This window comes from Asterias amurensis, chromosome 17, assembly GCF_032118995.1.
Source record: "Asterias amurensis chromosome 17, ASM3211899v1".
NCBI classification, from domain to species: Eukaryota; Metazoa; Echinodermata; class Asteroidea; order Forcipulatida; family Asteriidae; genus Asterias; species Asterias amurensis.
In genome coordinates this window covers 13,410,969-13,424,413 of record NC_092664.1, presented here as the reverse complement: position 1 = coordinate 13,424,413, position 13,445 = coordinate 13,410,969, and the positions used below count along the sequence as shown (strand labels likewise).

Genomic DNA, 13,445 nt, shown 5'->3' with positions numbered 1-13,445 from the left:
AACCGTCAACAAGAATCAGGTGAGAGTTTTGAAACTTATCTGGCAGCCCTTAGATCTCTGGCAAAGACATATCATTTTTGTGAATGTATGTCAAGTAGCCTGGTACGTGATAAAATTGTACTGGGAATTGGAGACTCTAACACACGAAAACGCCTACTCCAAGAACGAAACCTAACACTTTCCACATGCATAGACGTATGTAAGAGCATGGAATCAGCAGTCACAATTAAAAGCGTTCACGGCACCCCTAAATACAAATGATGGGGCACAAGCAGTGCACAGAGTCACAGACAAGCTCCAGGGGCCCAAACAAAAATACAAACAACGGTCAAAGCCGGGAGAAGGGCAACATAAGACTGGCAAGAGCACACAAGAAGTGAAAAAGTGCAAATATTGCGGGAAGTCACATGCCAAAGATAGAAATCTGTGTCCAGCGTACGGGCAGACATGCAAGGCATGTGGAAAGAACAACCACTTTGCCACGGTATGCCGAAAAAAGAATATCCATGCACTGGGCACAACCTACGCAGACGGCTCAGCCAGTGATCCGAGCACCGAGTACATATATGATGTGACTCTTGTCAACGCCGTACAGCCAAATAAAGAGGATGTGTACGTTGAAATGCACATCGATGGGAAACCCATCAACTTTCAAGTAGACAGTGGTGCTAGTGTCAACATCATATCCAAGAACTGTCTTAAGGGCACTACGTACACCACCACAAAGAACCCAAAGACACTGCTCATGTGGAACAAATCAACACTACAGGCAGAAGGGGTATGTAGACTGAAAATACTGAACCCAAAGTTGAATAAGAAATACTCTTTGGAGTTTGTTGTTGTAAACAACGACCTTACCCCACTACTTGGCAGTAAAGCAAGCCAGCAGATGGATCTCATCACAGTAAACAGTGAGAACTTCCACAAAGCACACATTAATAAAGTATCCACGTCATCAGACCATGATAAGCTACCCGAAGAGCGAAACGGCACAGTTTTTGATGCTAAACTAGGCAAACTCCCTGGAGAGGTCCACTTGCAAACAAGAGAGGACATTATGCCTGTCGTTCTGCCCCCACGGAGACTACCACATGCCATCAAAGCCAAAGTCAAAGATGAACTTGAAAGCATGGAAAAACCAACACAGTGGGTAAGCCAGTTGGTAGTGGCTGAGAAGAAAAATGGTGCACTCAGAATATGCATCGACCCACAAGGCCACTGAATAAAGCACTGAAGCGTGAACACTATCAGCTACCAGTAATTGAAGATATTCTGCCCGGCCTTGCTGACGCCAGAGTTTTCAGCAAATTAGACTTGAGCTCAGCATTTTGGCAACTACAACTGGATGAGGCCTCCAGCATTTTGACAACCTTCAATACGCCCTTTGGACGCTATCGCTGGTGTCGTCTGCCTTTCGGCACTTGCGTGTCTTCAGAGATATTCCAGCGCAGGCTTCATCAAGCACTTGAAGGACTAACAGGCATAATCTGTGTTGCTGATGATATCCTAGTCTATGGGACAGGTGGCTCCCAAAAAGAAGCAATCACAGATCACGACGAAAAACTTGAACAGCTACTGAAGCGTTGTGCAGACATGAACATTAAGCTAAACAAGGCCAAATCTGTGTTCCGAGTGAATGAAATACTATTTCTTGGACACATCGTATCAAGCAAAGGCCTCAAAGCTAATCCGCAGAAAATATCTGCAGTGACAAGCATGCCAGCTCCCACAAATGTAAAAGAGGTGCAACGCCTGGTTGGATTTGTAAACTACTTGGGAAAATTCCTGCCAGGATTATCGGAAACCTTGGAGCCAATTCGACAACTTACCAAACCAGACATAGCGTGGGAGTGGTCAGATGCCCAAGAGAATGCCTTCATCAAAGTAAAGAAGATGGTATGTCATGCACCCATATTGCAATTCTACAATCCGAAGGATGAACTAACTGTGCAGTGTGACGCAAGTGGTGTTGGTCTTGGGGCGGCTCTGCTGCAGAATGGCCATCCCATAGCATACGCAAGCAGAGCGGTGACCGACACTGAAACACGATACGCATCTATTGAAAAGGAGATGCTTGCAGTAGTCTTTGCGATGGAGCGTTTCCACCAATACACCTTCGGAAGATTCACCAGTGTGGTCAGTGATCATAGACCTCTCGAAATGATCATGAAAAAAACCCTAGTGAAGGCCCCAAAGCGCCTCCAAGGAATGCTCCTACGCCTCCAGAAATATGACTTTGCAATTACTTACTGCCCAGGAAAGAGAATGTATCTGGCCGACACACTATCACGAGCGGTTGGTGAACAGCCTCCCACCCATGGCCAGGGAGATTTTGAGGAAGTCAATATGGTGTCGTATTTGCCCATACGTGAAGAAAGACTGACTCAAATACAAAAAGAGACTGCAAAAGATGATAATTTGCAGCTACTTAAGCAAACCATCACTCAAGGATGGCCAGATGAGCGAAGCACACTCCCTGAGCAGCTAAAGCCATACTACAGCTATCGCGACGAGTTGGCAATTCAAGACGGTATGATTTTCAGAGGAGACAGAGTGGTCATACCCGAAACCCTTAGAAAAGAGATGAAAGACAAAACCCACTCATCCCACTTGGGCATTGACAGCTGCCTAAGACGAGCACGCCAGAGCCTATTCTGGCCAGGAATGAATAGCGAGATAAAACACTTCATCAGCACTTGTGATGTATGTCGTTCGATGGAGATACGGCAGCAAAAAGAGAGCTTGATCTCTCATGAGCTTGCAACAAGGCCGTGGGAGCGTGTTGGAACTGATCTGTTCTCACTGAATGCCAAGGATTATTTAATCACGGTGGATTACTACAGTAACTTCTGGGAAGTGGACAACCTTCCAGACACGACTAGCGCCACCGTAATTCGGAAACTCAAGGGACATTTTGCTCGTTATGGCACTCCATCCCAACTGGTAAGTGACAACGGGCCACAGTTCACATCCACACTCTTCAGCCAATTTTCCAAGGAATGGGACTTCGAACGTCTCTGCAGTAGCCCAGGAAATAGCAAAGCTAATGGCAAAGCCGAGTCTGCGGTGAAAACAGCAAAGCGACTGCTCACAAAGAGTGCAAAGTCACACACTGACCCCTACCTGGCACTCTTGGATCATCGCAACACGCCCACACAAGGTCTTGCCACAAGTCCTACACAGAGACTCATGAACCGCCGCACACGAACCTTGTTACCAACAACTGCCAATCTACTAAAGCCAAAGGTCATTGACGAGCATGATCGCATGAAGCAACGCGTGCGCAAACAGGCTGATTACTACAACTCAGCCAAGACGCTCACACCATTGGACGAAGGAGACACTGTACGCATGCAACCCCTCATCCAAGGACAGAAAGGCTGGGACAAAGCTACAGTGATGCGCAGACTTGATGAGCGTTCGTACATTGTCGAAACGCCTACTGGGAGATATCGTCGTAACCGCATGCATCTGCGTAAAACGGTAGAAAACCCACCAATCTCACCGGACACTAACAAAAACAACAGCTGCAAAGCGAGTCGTGGAGACATCAGCTCACCAGCAGAGTGTACAGAGGAACCAATGAATCCTATGGAAAAACCCGGACCGCTGCAAACAAACAAACAATTGAACATGGACAAAAGCACACCCAAACCGAAGCCTGAAACTAATACTGATTTGGGTGCATCTAACAAAACCCGTTCAGGACGCGTAGTTACTAAACCGAAACACCTGAAAGACTATATCCCCTAAATGCCCATTCAAAGGATGCTTTTACTCCGATCGCGTCAAGTGAACTTTTGGACTGTTGCTGAACAAATTTGTTAAGTGTTACTTAAAGAAGTTCTTTTTACACTTTGTTCCAAGTAAAACGAACTCATTTGAACCAGTTTGCAACAAAACATTGGACTATTAATAATAACTCAAGCATAGAAGACAGCTTGTTTTTGTTTGTTTTTTATCAGTTGAGAATTTTCCTCCTTATCCATCCCTTTGTTTTCAGGCTAGGTCAGCAGTTCCTTTTTAATCTGCATACATTTTTTTAGTTTCTTGTTAACGTAGAAGAAAAAAAAAAGAAGGGGGATGTTATGGTATTTACGTCATGTACCAATATGACCTAGGTCACCAATAAAATGACGCGCATGCGTCGTTCTGTAAACCATCGATACTGTTACAGTGTCAATTCCCATTGACGTGTGTATGGTTGTAAAGTGTGCATTGACTTTTGTATGGTTGTGTAGTTTCCATTGACTTTTGTATGGTTGTGTAGTTTCCATTGACTTGTGTATGGTTTTGTCAATTCCCATTGACTTGTGTATGGTTGTGAAGTGTCCATTGACTTGTGTATGGTTGTGTTGTTTCCCATTGACATGTGTATGGTTGTGTAGTTTCCCATTGACTTCTGTATGGTTGAGTAGTTTCCCATTGACTTGTGTATGGTTGTGAATTGTCCCGATGACTTGTGTATGGTTGTGTAGTTTCCCATTGAGTTGTGTATGGTTGTATTAGTGTCCTATTGACTTGTGTATGGTTGTGTAGTTTCCAATTGACTTAAAAATAAACGTCATGCATTGCCAAATCGCGCTTGTGTGTTCAAAAAAGGCAATCTACAATGTTTGCACAATCTTCAGATTGCACGCAGTTTATCAGAACCATCATTTTTTTGTACAAACTTTGTACAATCAGAGCACAAATTTGCAGATTGCGCACGCTTTTGCTCTTCCAGCAGGTTCAACTAAAATTCGGCAGAGCCCAAAATGCTTATTGCGCATGCGCTCCACTAGCGAAGACACAACAGGAGGAAGTGAGCGGGGGATTTTGGACATCATTTTTAGTCAGTTTTTTTTTTTAGTTTGGAAAGAAATAATCTGACACAATCGTAACTCCACATAAATAATCAACATATTCTGTGTACCTCATGTTGGTTTTAATTATTATGAAGAGGTTTTTGATGCATTTTGGAACACATTTTTTTCCATAATTACATTTCTGATTTTTTCCTATTAAAATCTCACGCATAGCAGGCCTCTGGACTTGGCATCTCTGGAATTGTGTATGGTTGTGTATATTCCCATTGACTTGTGTATGGTTGTGAAGTATCCGATTGACTTGTGTATGGTTGTGTAGTTTCCCATTGACTTGTGTATGGTTGTGTCAATTCCCATTGACTTGTGTATGGTTCTGAAGTGTCCATTGACTTGTGTATGGTAGTGTAGTTTCCCATTGACTTGTGTATGGTTGTGTAGTTTCCCATTGACTTGTGGATGGTTGTTTCCCAATGGCATGTGTATGGTTGTGTAGTTTCCCATTGACTTGTGTATGGCTGTATAGTTTCCCATTGACTTGTGTGTATGGTTGTGTAGTTTCCCATTGACTTGTGTATGGTTGTGTAGTTTCCAATTGACTTGTGTATGGTTGTGTATAGTCATTAACCATCAACATATTCTATGTACCTCATGTTAGTTGTAATTACTCTGAAGAGGTTTTTGATGCATTATGGAACACTTTTGTGTCCACAATTAAATTTCTGGGTTTTTTTTTTATAAAATAATAAATAAAATAAAAATAAAAAGTTGGGAGGCGATTTCGAAAGGCCTTCTAAAACTGGCAATTCTGGGGGTGAGCTTTGAAAAATCTCACGCATAGTTGGCCTCTGGACTTGGCATCGCTGTGTGCGTATGAACTAAAATAAGGTTCGAGGCCAAACCCAGCCCTCCCTAAGCCGATCATACAAAACTCCATAACATAAAATATGTTCAATACCGCCCTCTGTTGTTCGCAAAAAAATATAACTTATAAGTCTGGGTTCCTTCTCGTCAAAAACAAAAGTCGTGTAGTGTAGCGCTACCGAATTTTATTTTTAGTGTCAGAGGATTAGACTAGCTATTATTATGCACATCTCATTTGCATCAGTGTAGTTTGTTTTCCCGTCCATATCGAAACCATCTCATCACAGTCAAGTGCCATACAAACTGGCTTCTGGCAGCACGGCGAAACCGTCGAATTCGGCAGTTTTCCCCGCTGCATTTGTCACAATTTGTATCTAAGGTAAGTGTCTAAATACGTCTGTTTTGCAAAGAAAAACCAATTGATCTTTTGATGCTTAGTTGGCTCTGAAACTGGTGTCAAACTTGGTAATTAAACGAAAGTAAATATTAAATTTAAGAATCTCCAGCTCGCTCAGCTCAGTACAATCACCTTCCTCTATAGTCTATGGTACAATACAGTGTGACAGCTAGTAGTTCACGATCACACGATCTGATTTTTACTGTGCTAATCGGTCTTCCTCTCTCCATGTCATTCTCAGTAAGAAAAAGACACTGACAAGAGTGACAGTTAGATGTTGTGTCGTGTATTAGTATTACAGTATTGTCACCTGGTCACTGGCACAGTCTTGATTTATGAGTTGATTGATCTCTAGATGCAATGACCTTTCTTTTTACAATTTCCCTAAAATAATAAATTTTAGTTAGACATGTTATTGTTAGTTAGGTGGTTCGGAAAAGTTTCCGTATGGCGCCACCACTTTTTCATTCGATATGAAATAATATAGTATCTAATTTACCTCAAAGAGATATCCCTTTTTGTAAAAATGAGGGGAAAAGTGGTGGCGCCATACAGAAAGTTATCCGGTGGTTCTGTTGTTCGTTATGGTGTTGGCTGCCCCAACCTTAGAGTCCTTCAGGGGAGGAGTTGCAACAAGCCTATAAGCAGCAGCCCAGTTTTTACCCACACTTTGTCTAGCACCAGTTGAGTTCCAGTTTGTCTTGTCTTCATCACCTTCAGTTTCTTCAGTTTTGTTTCTCTGTTAGCACTTTTGTGTCCGATCTGCACTGCATCAACAATCAAGCACCCTTGGCCTTATGTCCTCACTTAAGGATTCTGCCGAGTATCAACGTAAACGTAAACGTAAATGTGTACTGTTGTGCCACAACTTGTGTGGCCCAGGGCCAGGCCAGGCAGTGCATTGCAGTGGCATGGTTTTCTCTGACAGATAGTGACACTGTCCATGGATGAAGGTAGACTGACAGTGACAGTGGTGACAGTCTGTTTTGGTTTTGCTGAAGATGTTCAATTAATTGGACTCTAGAATTACAATGTGGAATTTACCCTTTTTTATGCAAAATTCAAATGGATTAGTGTACTGCGTTTTTTTGTAAACTGTCGTTTAGGTATGCTTCCGCTATCAAACATTGGCGCTTGGGTCAAGACTTATCTAAAACAAACAAAAAAATAACCAAGTTAATCACATTTTTTTAACAGGGGCAATGGCCCCTTTATTATTAAAATAGCTGACGACATCGGCAATATAAGTCCATAATCATTGCCTTCCAAAAGAAAGATCATCCAAGTCCTCAACAGTCTTTGCCGAAATAAAGGATTAGGGAGTTCTAAGGCAGAGGGGGAAAGGACAATTTTGAAGGGACACCAAGGGCTAAGGGCAAGGCCAAGACCAAGACTAGGGCAACAGAGGCCAAGATCACGGGCTAGCAGAGGCCATTGCCAAAGTTCAATCATGTTGATCCCCCCTCCCCCTTGTATGCTAGCATAGCAGAGGCTTCTAACTCTGGCTATTTTTCTCAACAGGACCACCTTGTACAGCCAAGCCAAAGTGACACATCTAAGATGTAGGCAGCCATTTCACCAGGAATCAGTTATTCTCGGAGTGCAAAAGAGCAAGGATCCCTCCCTGACTCGAACCCCAACCCAACCAAACGAGCACCATGTCGGACGGCTTCGACCAAGACGCTGACAGTGCTCTTCTCACTGGGAAGAAAGCAAAACCATCGACGAACAAGAATATTGAGTGGGGGAAGTTTGGACTGAGTGAGGATAAGCCGGCTGGAGATGGTACTGCATTAGCAGGTGATGGAGATGGGTACCAGACTGGTGCTGGTGGTGAGAAGATTCAGGAACTGTACGATGAGCAGCAGGTAAGAAGTTTCTCTATTTTTTATTTCCAAACAAACTTTTCTATTTTTCCCCCCCCAAACACACTTTTCACAATTTGTTTGAAAATTGTAAACCTCTACTGTGTATCCAAGTATTTAAAGTAAAATGGAAACTGAACGCTGGAAATGTTGTGTTATTTTGGGTTGAACCAAGACAAAATTGAGTAAACTAGGACTGGAACCTGGGACCTCCGGATTAACAGGCCAGCGCTTGACTAACTGAATAGTTGCACAGTACTCTAGGCTTCATTTTTTGAAATGGAGGCATTGTTACTTGGTAAGGGCACCCTGAGGAAATTTTTAATTTTTACTTAGCATTTCACGGGCGCCAAGGCAATGACCAGGGGGCATGGAGGCAATTGCTTCTTGGTAAGGGCACCCTATGAGGAAATTGTAAACTGTTTACTTTGAGCATTTCAAGGGCACCGAGGCAATTACCAGGGGGCATGGAGGCAATTGCTCCTCTTGGGAAATTGCAAATTTCTACTGAGAATTTCAAGGGCGCCAAGGCAATGACCAAGGGGCATGGAGGCAATTGCTCCTTGGTATGGGCACCCTAGGAGGAAATTGTAAATTTCTACTGAGCATTTCAAGGGCACCAAGGCAATTACCAGGGGGCATGGAGGCAATTGCTCCTCTTGGGAAATTGCAAATTTCTACTGAGAATTTCAAGGGCACCAAGGCAATAATCATGGGGCATGGAGGCAATTGCCTACATTGCCTCTGTGAAGAATCAGGGCCAGTGGCATCCCCTTTAAAGGTGGTATCTCTGCAGCCGCTTCCCATGTTGTATCATACAGATTGTATGGCTTTGTTACTGCCACCACCAAACAAAGATATCGGGGCAAAATAGAGAGACTGCCACTGTAGACCTAGATAGCTCAGTTGGTAATCAGGGCCCAGCCCAATTTCATGGCCCTGCTTACCGTAAGCACAGAATCGGCGCTTACGGAAGCAGGAAACTCTGTGCTCACGGCAAACGTATTTCACGGGTTTGCGGTGAATTTTGGCTTCTGTGCGTGCGTACTCCATGTTACTGGGTATTCTACGCTTACAAGGCTAGCGCAGAAATTCTGCGCTTGCACGTAAGCAGGGAATCGTGATGATCGTAAGCGCAGAATTTGGCTGTTGCAGGTTCAAGTCCAGTTCCAGTCAATTTGTTTTTGTTCGACCCAAAAAAAGTATTTATATCTTAAGTAAATTAGTTCAGAATTTTGTTTCATCTCTCAGTCAGCATTGGACAGTTCAATCTTTTCAAAATAATGTTGGCTAAGCATGGGCGACTAGTGAAATTTACTACTCAACAAGTCCCACCTCCAATAGTTGCGACTTCGACACTAGTCGCAACTAATTTTAAATTTCCAAGATGCATTGTGGCATTGTGGCCGCGAGTGCAAATAGTAAAAATCACACTGAAGGATTGTGACAATGATGTCTGATGAGTTTCGTAAATGTAAATTATGTTGTTGTGAATTATGTGAGCCGGCAGGGCAGAGATTCTTGTGAATGATTTAGTTTGGTAAGCTACATATCGTACATTTTATTTGGCAGCACAGGCTGGATACATTGTACAACCGTAGGGAGCTGAGATAGTTTTTAATAAGGAATGAAATAAATAACCCGATGGAAGTGTTGTGGCCGAACGATTAAGAGCACCGAATTCAAGCTCTGGTGTTTCTGATCAACAGAGTGTGGGTTTGAGTCCTAGCCGTGACATTTGTGTCCTGAAGCAAGACACTAATTAAACCATTGCTTCGTCCTTTTGATGGGATTTAAAGCCATTGGTCCCATGTGTAATGCATGTAACAGATCCCAGTGCACTTACAGAAAAGAGAAGGGGTTCGGCCCGGTGGTCCTGGCTGTGGCTGCTGTGTAAACCCTTATAATGTGGTATTTAATTGGGCCTCAGAATTCATCTTTCTGTATAAACTGATAAATACAAAGCGCCTCGAGTAATATGTTGGTAGATGTGCGCTGTATCAAGACTTTGATATTATTCCTCATTGACCATGTTGAGCGTCACTGAGTGACAGATTTGAGCGATGTAAGAAGCCACTATTATTACTATATTATCATTAGACAGTCTAAATCATGAAATGAGAAACTTGAAAAATAACAGCTCACATAAACATAACGAAATACGGAGCACGTGTCAGTTCCGCACCCCACTGTCTGAGGTCTGTTCATATTGGTTATAAATATAAACTACAGCATTTATAAGGCGCAATTTACTGAAAAAGGAGAAACATTCAAAGGCGCCGGTCAAGTTTTGTCAAGATGTTGGAAAGCAAGCAAGATTAAGTGTGTTTTTAGTTTCTGCTGAAAGAGAGTGATGTTGTGTATGCCTGAGGTATTCCGGAAGTGAGTTCCAGAGTCTAGGTGCTATGTTGGAGTAAGCCCTGCCCCCGTAACTGGCCAGGTGAGTTCGAGGAACATAGAGCATATCGCTGATAAATCTTAGACCTGGTCTAGTTGTACGGGGTGTCAAGAGATCGTGTGTAGGGTGGAGCTGCCTTGAATGTGAGTGTGATATAAATATCAGCCTGGGGTACCTTCAAGAGTCTAAGCGGTGCGTAGTCTAATTGACACACACACAGCATGCGTACAAGCCTTACCTTCCCTGACGTCATACCCTCTACAGTACAATGATTTCAATCATATGTACGCATACACCTGTGTCAAATCATTCCATTGCTTGATATTAATTTTTAGTTTGACAGTATAAGGTGGATTTGTGTTTCCAAGCGCTATTTTACTTTGTGAATTAACCACGTCTGTGTTATGTTAAAGACTTACAAGTAATGTAGAGATTACGACTGATGTATAAATTCTATAGTACTTTATAAAACCTTTATAAAGTATTACATAAATGGATCTCATAGTTCAGGTCGACGTAACAGCCCGTCTTGTAAAATTAAAAAGTGTTTCTGTTTGTAAACTGCCGTAAGAGCACTATTATTCAGTGATATTTGTTGTAATTATTGCAACAGTAACCAGCTCTATTTCATCTCTGTATTGGATGTACACTGACAACATTCTACATCTGGCTCATTTCACCAGGTTAGGATTATGGGATACACAAGATAATGTGAACTCAACATTTTGAAAGTCGTGGGTCGAGGGATTGTATAATGTTCTATAGGAAAGTTATGATAAATTGTGTGATGAAGAATGAAGAATGTAAAAAAAAAAAAAAAAAAAATTGTTACAATTATTTTTTTTAGCCAGAAAATATTGTGGTGTCCATGGCAATAAAATTGACTAGCTTTCTCCAGAAGACGATCAGAGCATACTGATCGAAAACATCAAGGTAAAACCAGCGTTTTTTTTCAGAACCACCCCAACTCATTGAGAGATTATCAATCCAGTGCTAACACTAACAGACAGCAAACCTTCCTCATTGTACATACTCACCCCATTGCATACGTACTATGTGTATTGTCAGATCATGGCTTCACTAGTACAGTATGCTATTTATTGATCTAGAATTGATTATTTTTGCAGTTTGTCTCTTTAAATAGTACATTGTACACTAATCCAAATCATTATTTAAAACAGTGTTGGATACAGTAGACTGTAAGACCCCAAAACAGATGTTCTGTTTCCGGTTGACATGTATGCCATTTTGAAATATATAATGTATGGTTGGTACATAATAATAATAATAATAATAATAATAATAATAACCGTTAACGCGCCTTTTGCCAAAGGATACAAAGCGCCAGGTGTTATTACTGCAAGGAGTAGGGCGAATTTTGAGATGTAAGACCTAATCCTTAAGCACCATGTAATGGTTTACAAGGTGCTGTGGCGCAATATGCTGCCAATCCAGCCAGGAACACCAGGGCGAACCCCTTCTCTTTTCGATAAGTGCACTGGGTTCTTTTACATGCGTTTACACAACAAATAGGACCAACGGCTTTACGTTCCATCCGAAAGGACGAAGCAATGATATATGTCTTGCTTAAGGACACAAGTGTCCCAGCTTGGGATTCGAACCCACACTCTGCTGATCAGAAACACCAAAGTTTGAATTCGGTCTTAACCGCTCGGCCACGACACTCTCACATGATAGTGTAATGTAGATCTGCAAATGACCTGGGCCAAATACTATCTATAAAGCATTGTAGTGTAAGCACTCAAACTTGCTTAGCACAGAAAAGTATTGCTTTTTAAAAACAGAAGTACAGGTTCTCAACCAAGGGGGTTGTTGTGCCTGGTGCCCCAACAAATGTTTCCTTAGCAAAGCAATTTTTCAAGCAGTATTTAATGCTAGTAACAGCTTTATGAAATTGGGCCTACAGTATGGCCCAATTTTGTGGCTATCAAAGAATCATCGCGTACAGAAGCAGGGAATTGCGTGCAGCCCTGGGCCCAATTTCATGGCACCGCTTACAGCCGAATTCTGCACTTACGATCACGATTCCTCGCTTGATGTGCTAGTGCCGAATTTCTGCGCTAGCCTTGTAAGAGCAGAATGCCTAGTAACGTTGGAGTAAGCACGTGCAAAAGCCGTAAGCGCAGAATTCCCTGCTTCTGTAAGCACAGATTCATTAATAATGTCGGCCTAGTGATAGCGGCATTTTGTCCACAAATATTAAAGAAATCCCGCTTTTGGTCTACTTCTCTAGTACTGTGGGTAGTACTGTTCCAAAAAGCTCCTCTAAATCTATAACTCCTTGGTTTACCAAACGGTGGCAATGCCTTCATTAACCGTAGAATTTGTATCCCAGTTTCAGACTTTTTATTTATTAGTAATGACTCTCACCCCTGGTAAGAATCACTTCCCTAGGTTACATGATGACAGATTGATCGAAGACTGTCAACATAAGGCTTGAATTAAAGTAGTTTCAGTCAAACGTCAAGATGTTTTATCATTATTGATCAGACTCTGGAGGACTGGCTGATTCTACTAGCGTTAGATTCTACACGGCAGTATTTCTACCCTACCCTCATGTCAATTTGTGCATACAACACTCCCCTACTGACACGACACAGTTAGGTCCTGATCAAGATTTTAGTTAATAATGCAATTAGTATTACTCAATAGGAATGCGTACACAAAGGTCTACATTACATTTTGTAAAATTTTCATTTTCTACACTCTGTACTGATCTGTACAATTATCTTGTTTATATTTTTGTTCTTTTACCCTCAAACATGTCAATGTATGCAAACAACACTCCCGTACTGACACGAACACAGTTAATGTGACCGTTATGTAGGTCCTGCTCAAGATTTTGATTAATAATGCAATAAGTATTACTCAAAAGGAAATGCGTACACAAAGGTCTACATTACATTTTGTAAAATTTTTATTTCTACGCTCTGTACGGATCTGTACAATTATCTTGTTTATATTTTTGTTCTTTTACCCTCAACCATGTCAATGTATGCAAACAACACTCCCGTACTGACACGAACACAGTTAATGTGTCCGTTATGTAGGTCCTGCTCTAGATTTTGATTAATAATGCAATAAGTATTACTCAA

General features: G+C 42.0%; 1 protein-coding gene across 2 annotated transcripts in view; it reads left to right on the top strand.

Annotated features, from left to right (window-relative positions):
* The first annotated feature begins 5,928 nt into the window (after nucleotides 1-5,928).
* LOC139949693 (solute carrier family 12 member 8-like) overlaps nucleotides 5,929-13,445 on the top strand; it is a 42,819-nt gene continuing 35,302 nt past the window's right edge. For both annotated transcript variants that reach the window (XM_071948174.1, XM_071948173.1), the window contains exons 1-2: nucleotides 5,929-6,048; nucleotides 7,588-7,934. In XM_071948174.1, coding sequence (XP_071804275.1) covers nucleotides 7,725-7,934 — 210 coding nt within the window. In that variant the 5' untranslated portion in view covers nucleotides 5,929-6,048; nucleotides 7,588-7,724. The remainder of the gene's footprint in view (nucleotides 6,049-7,587; nucleotides 7,935-13,445) is intronic.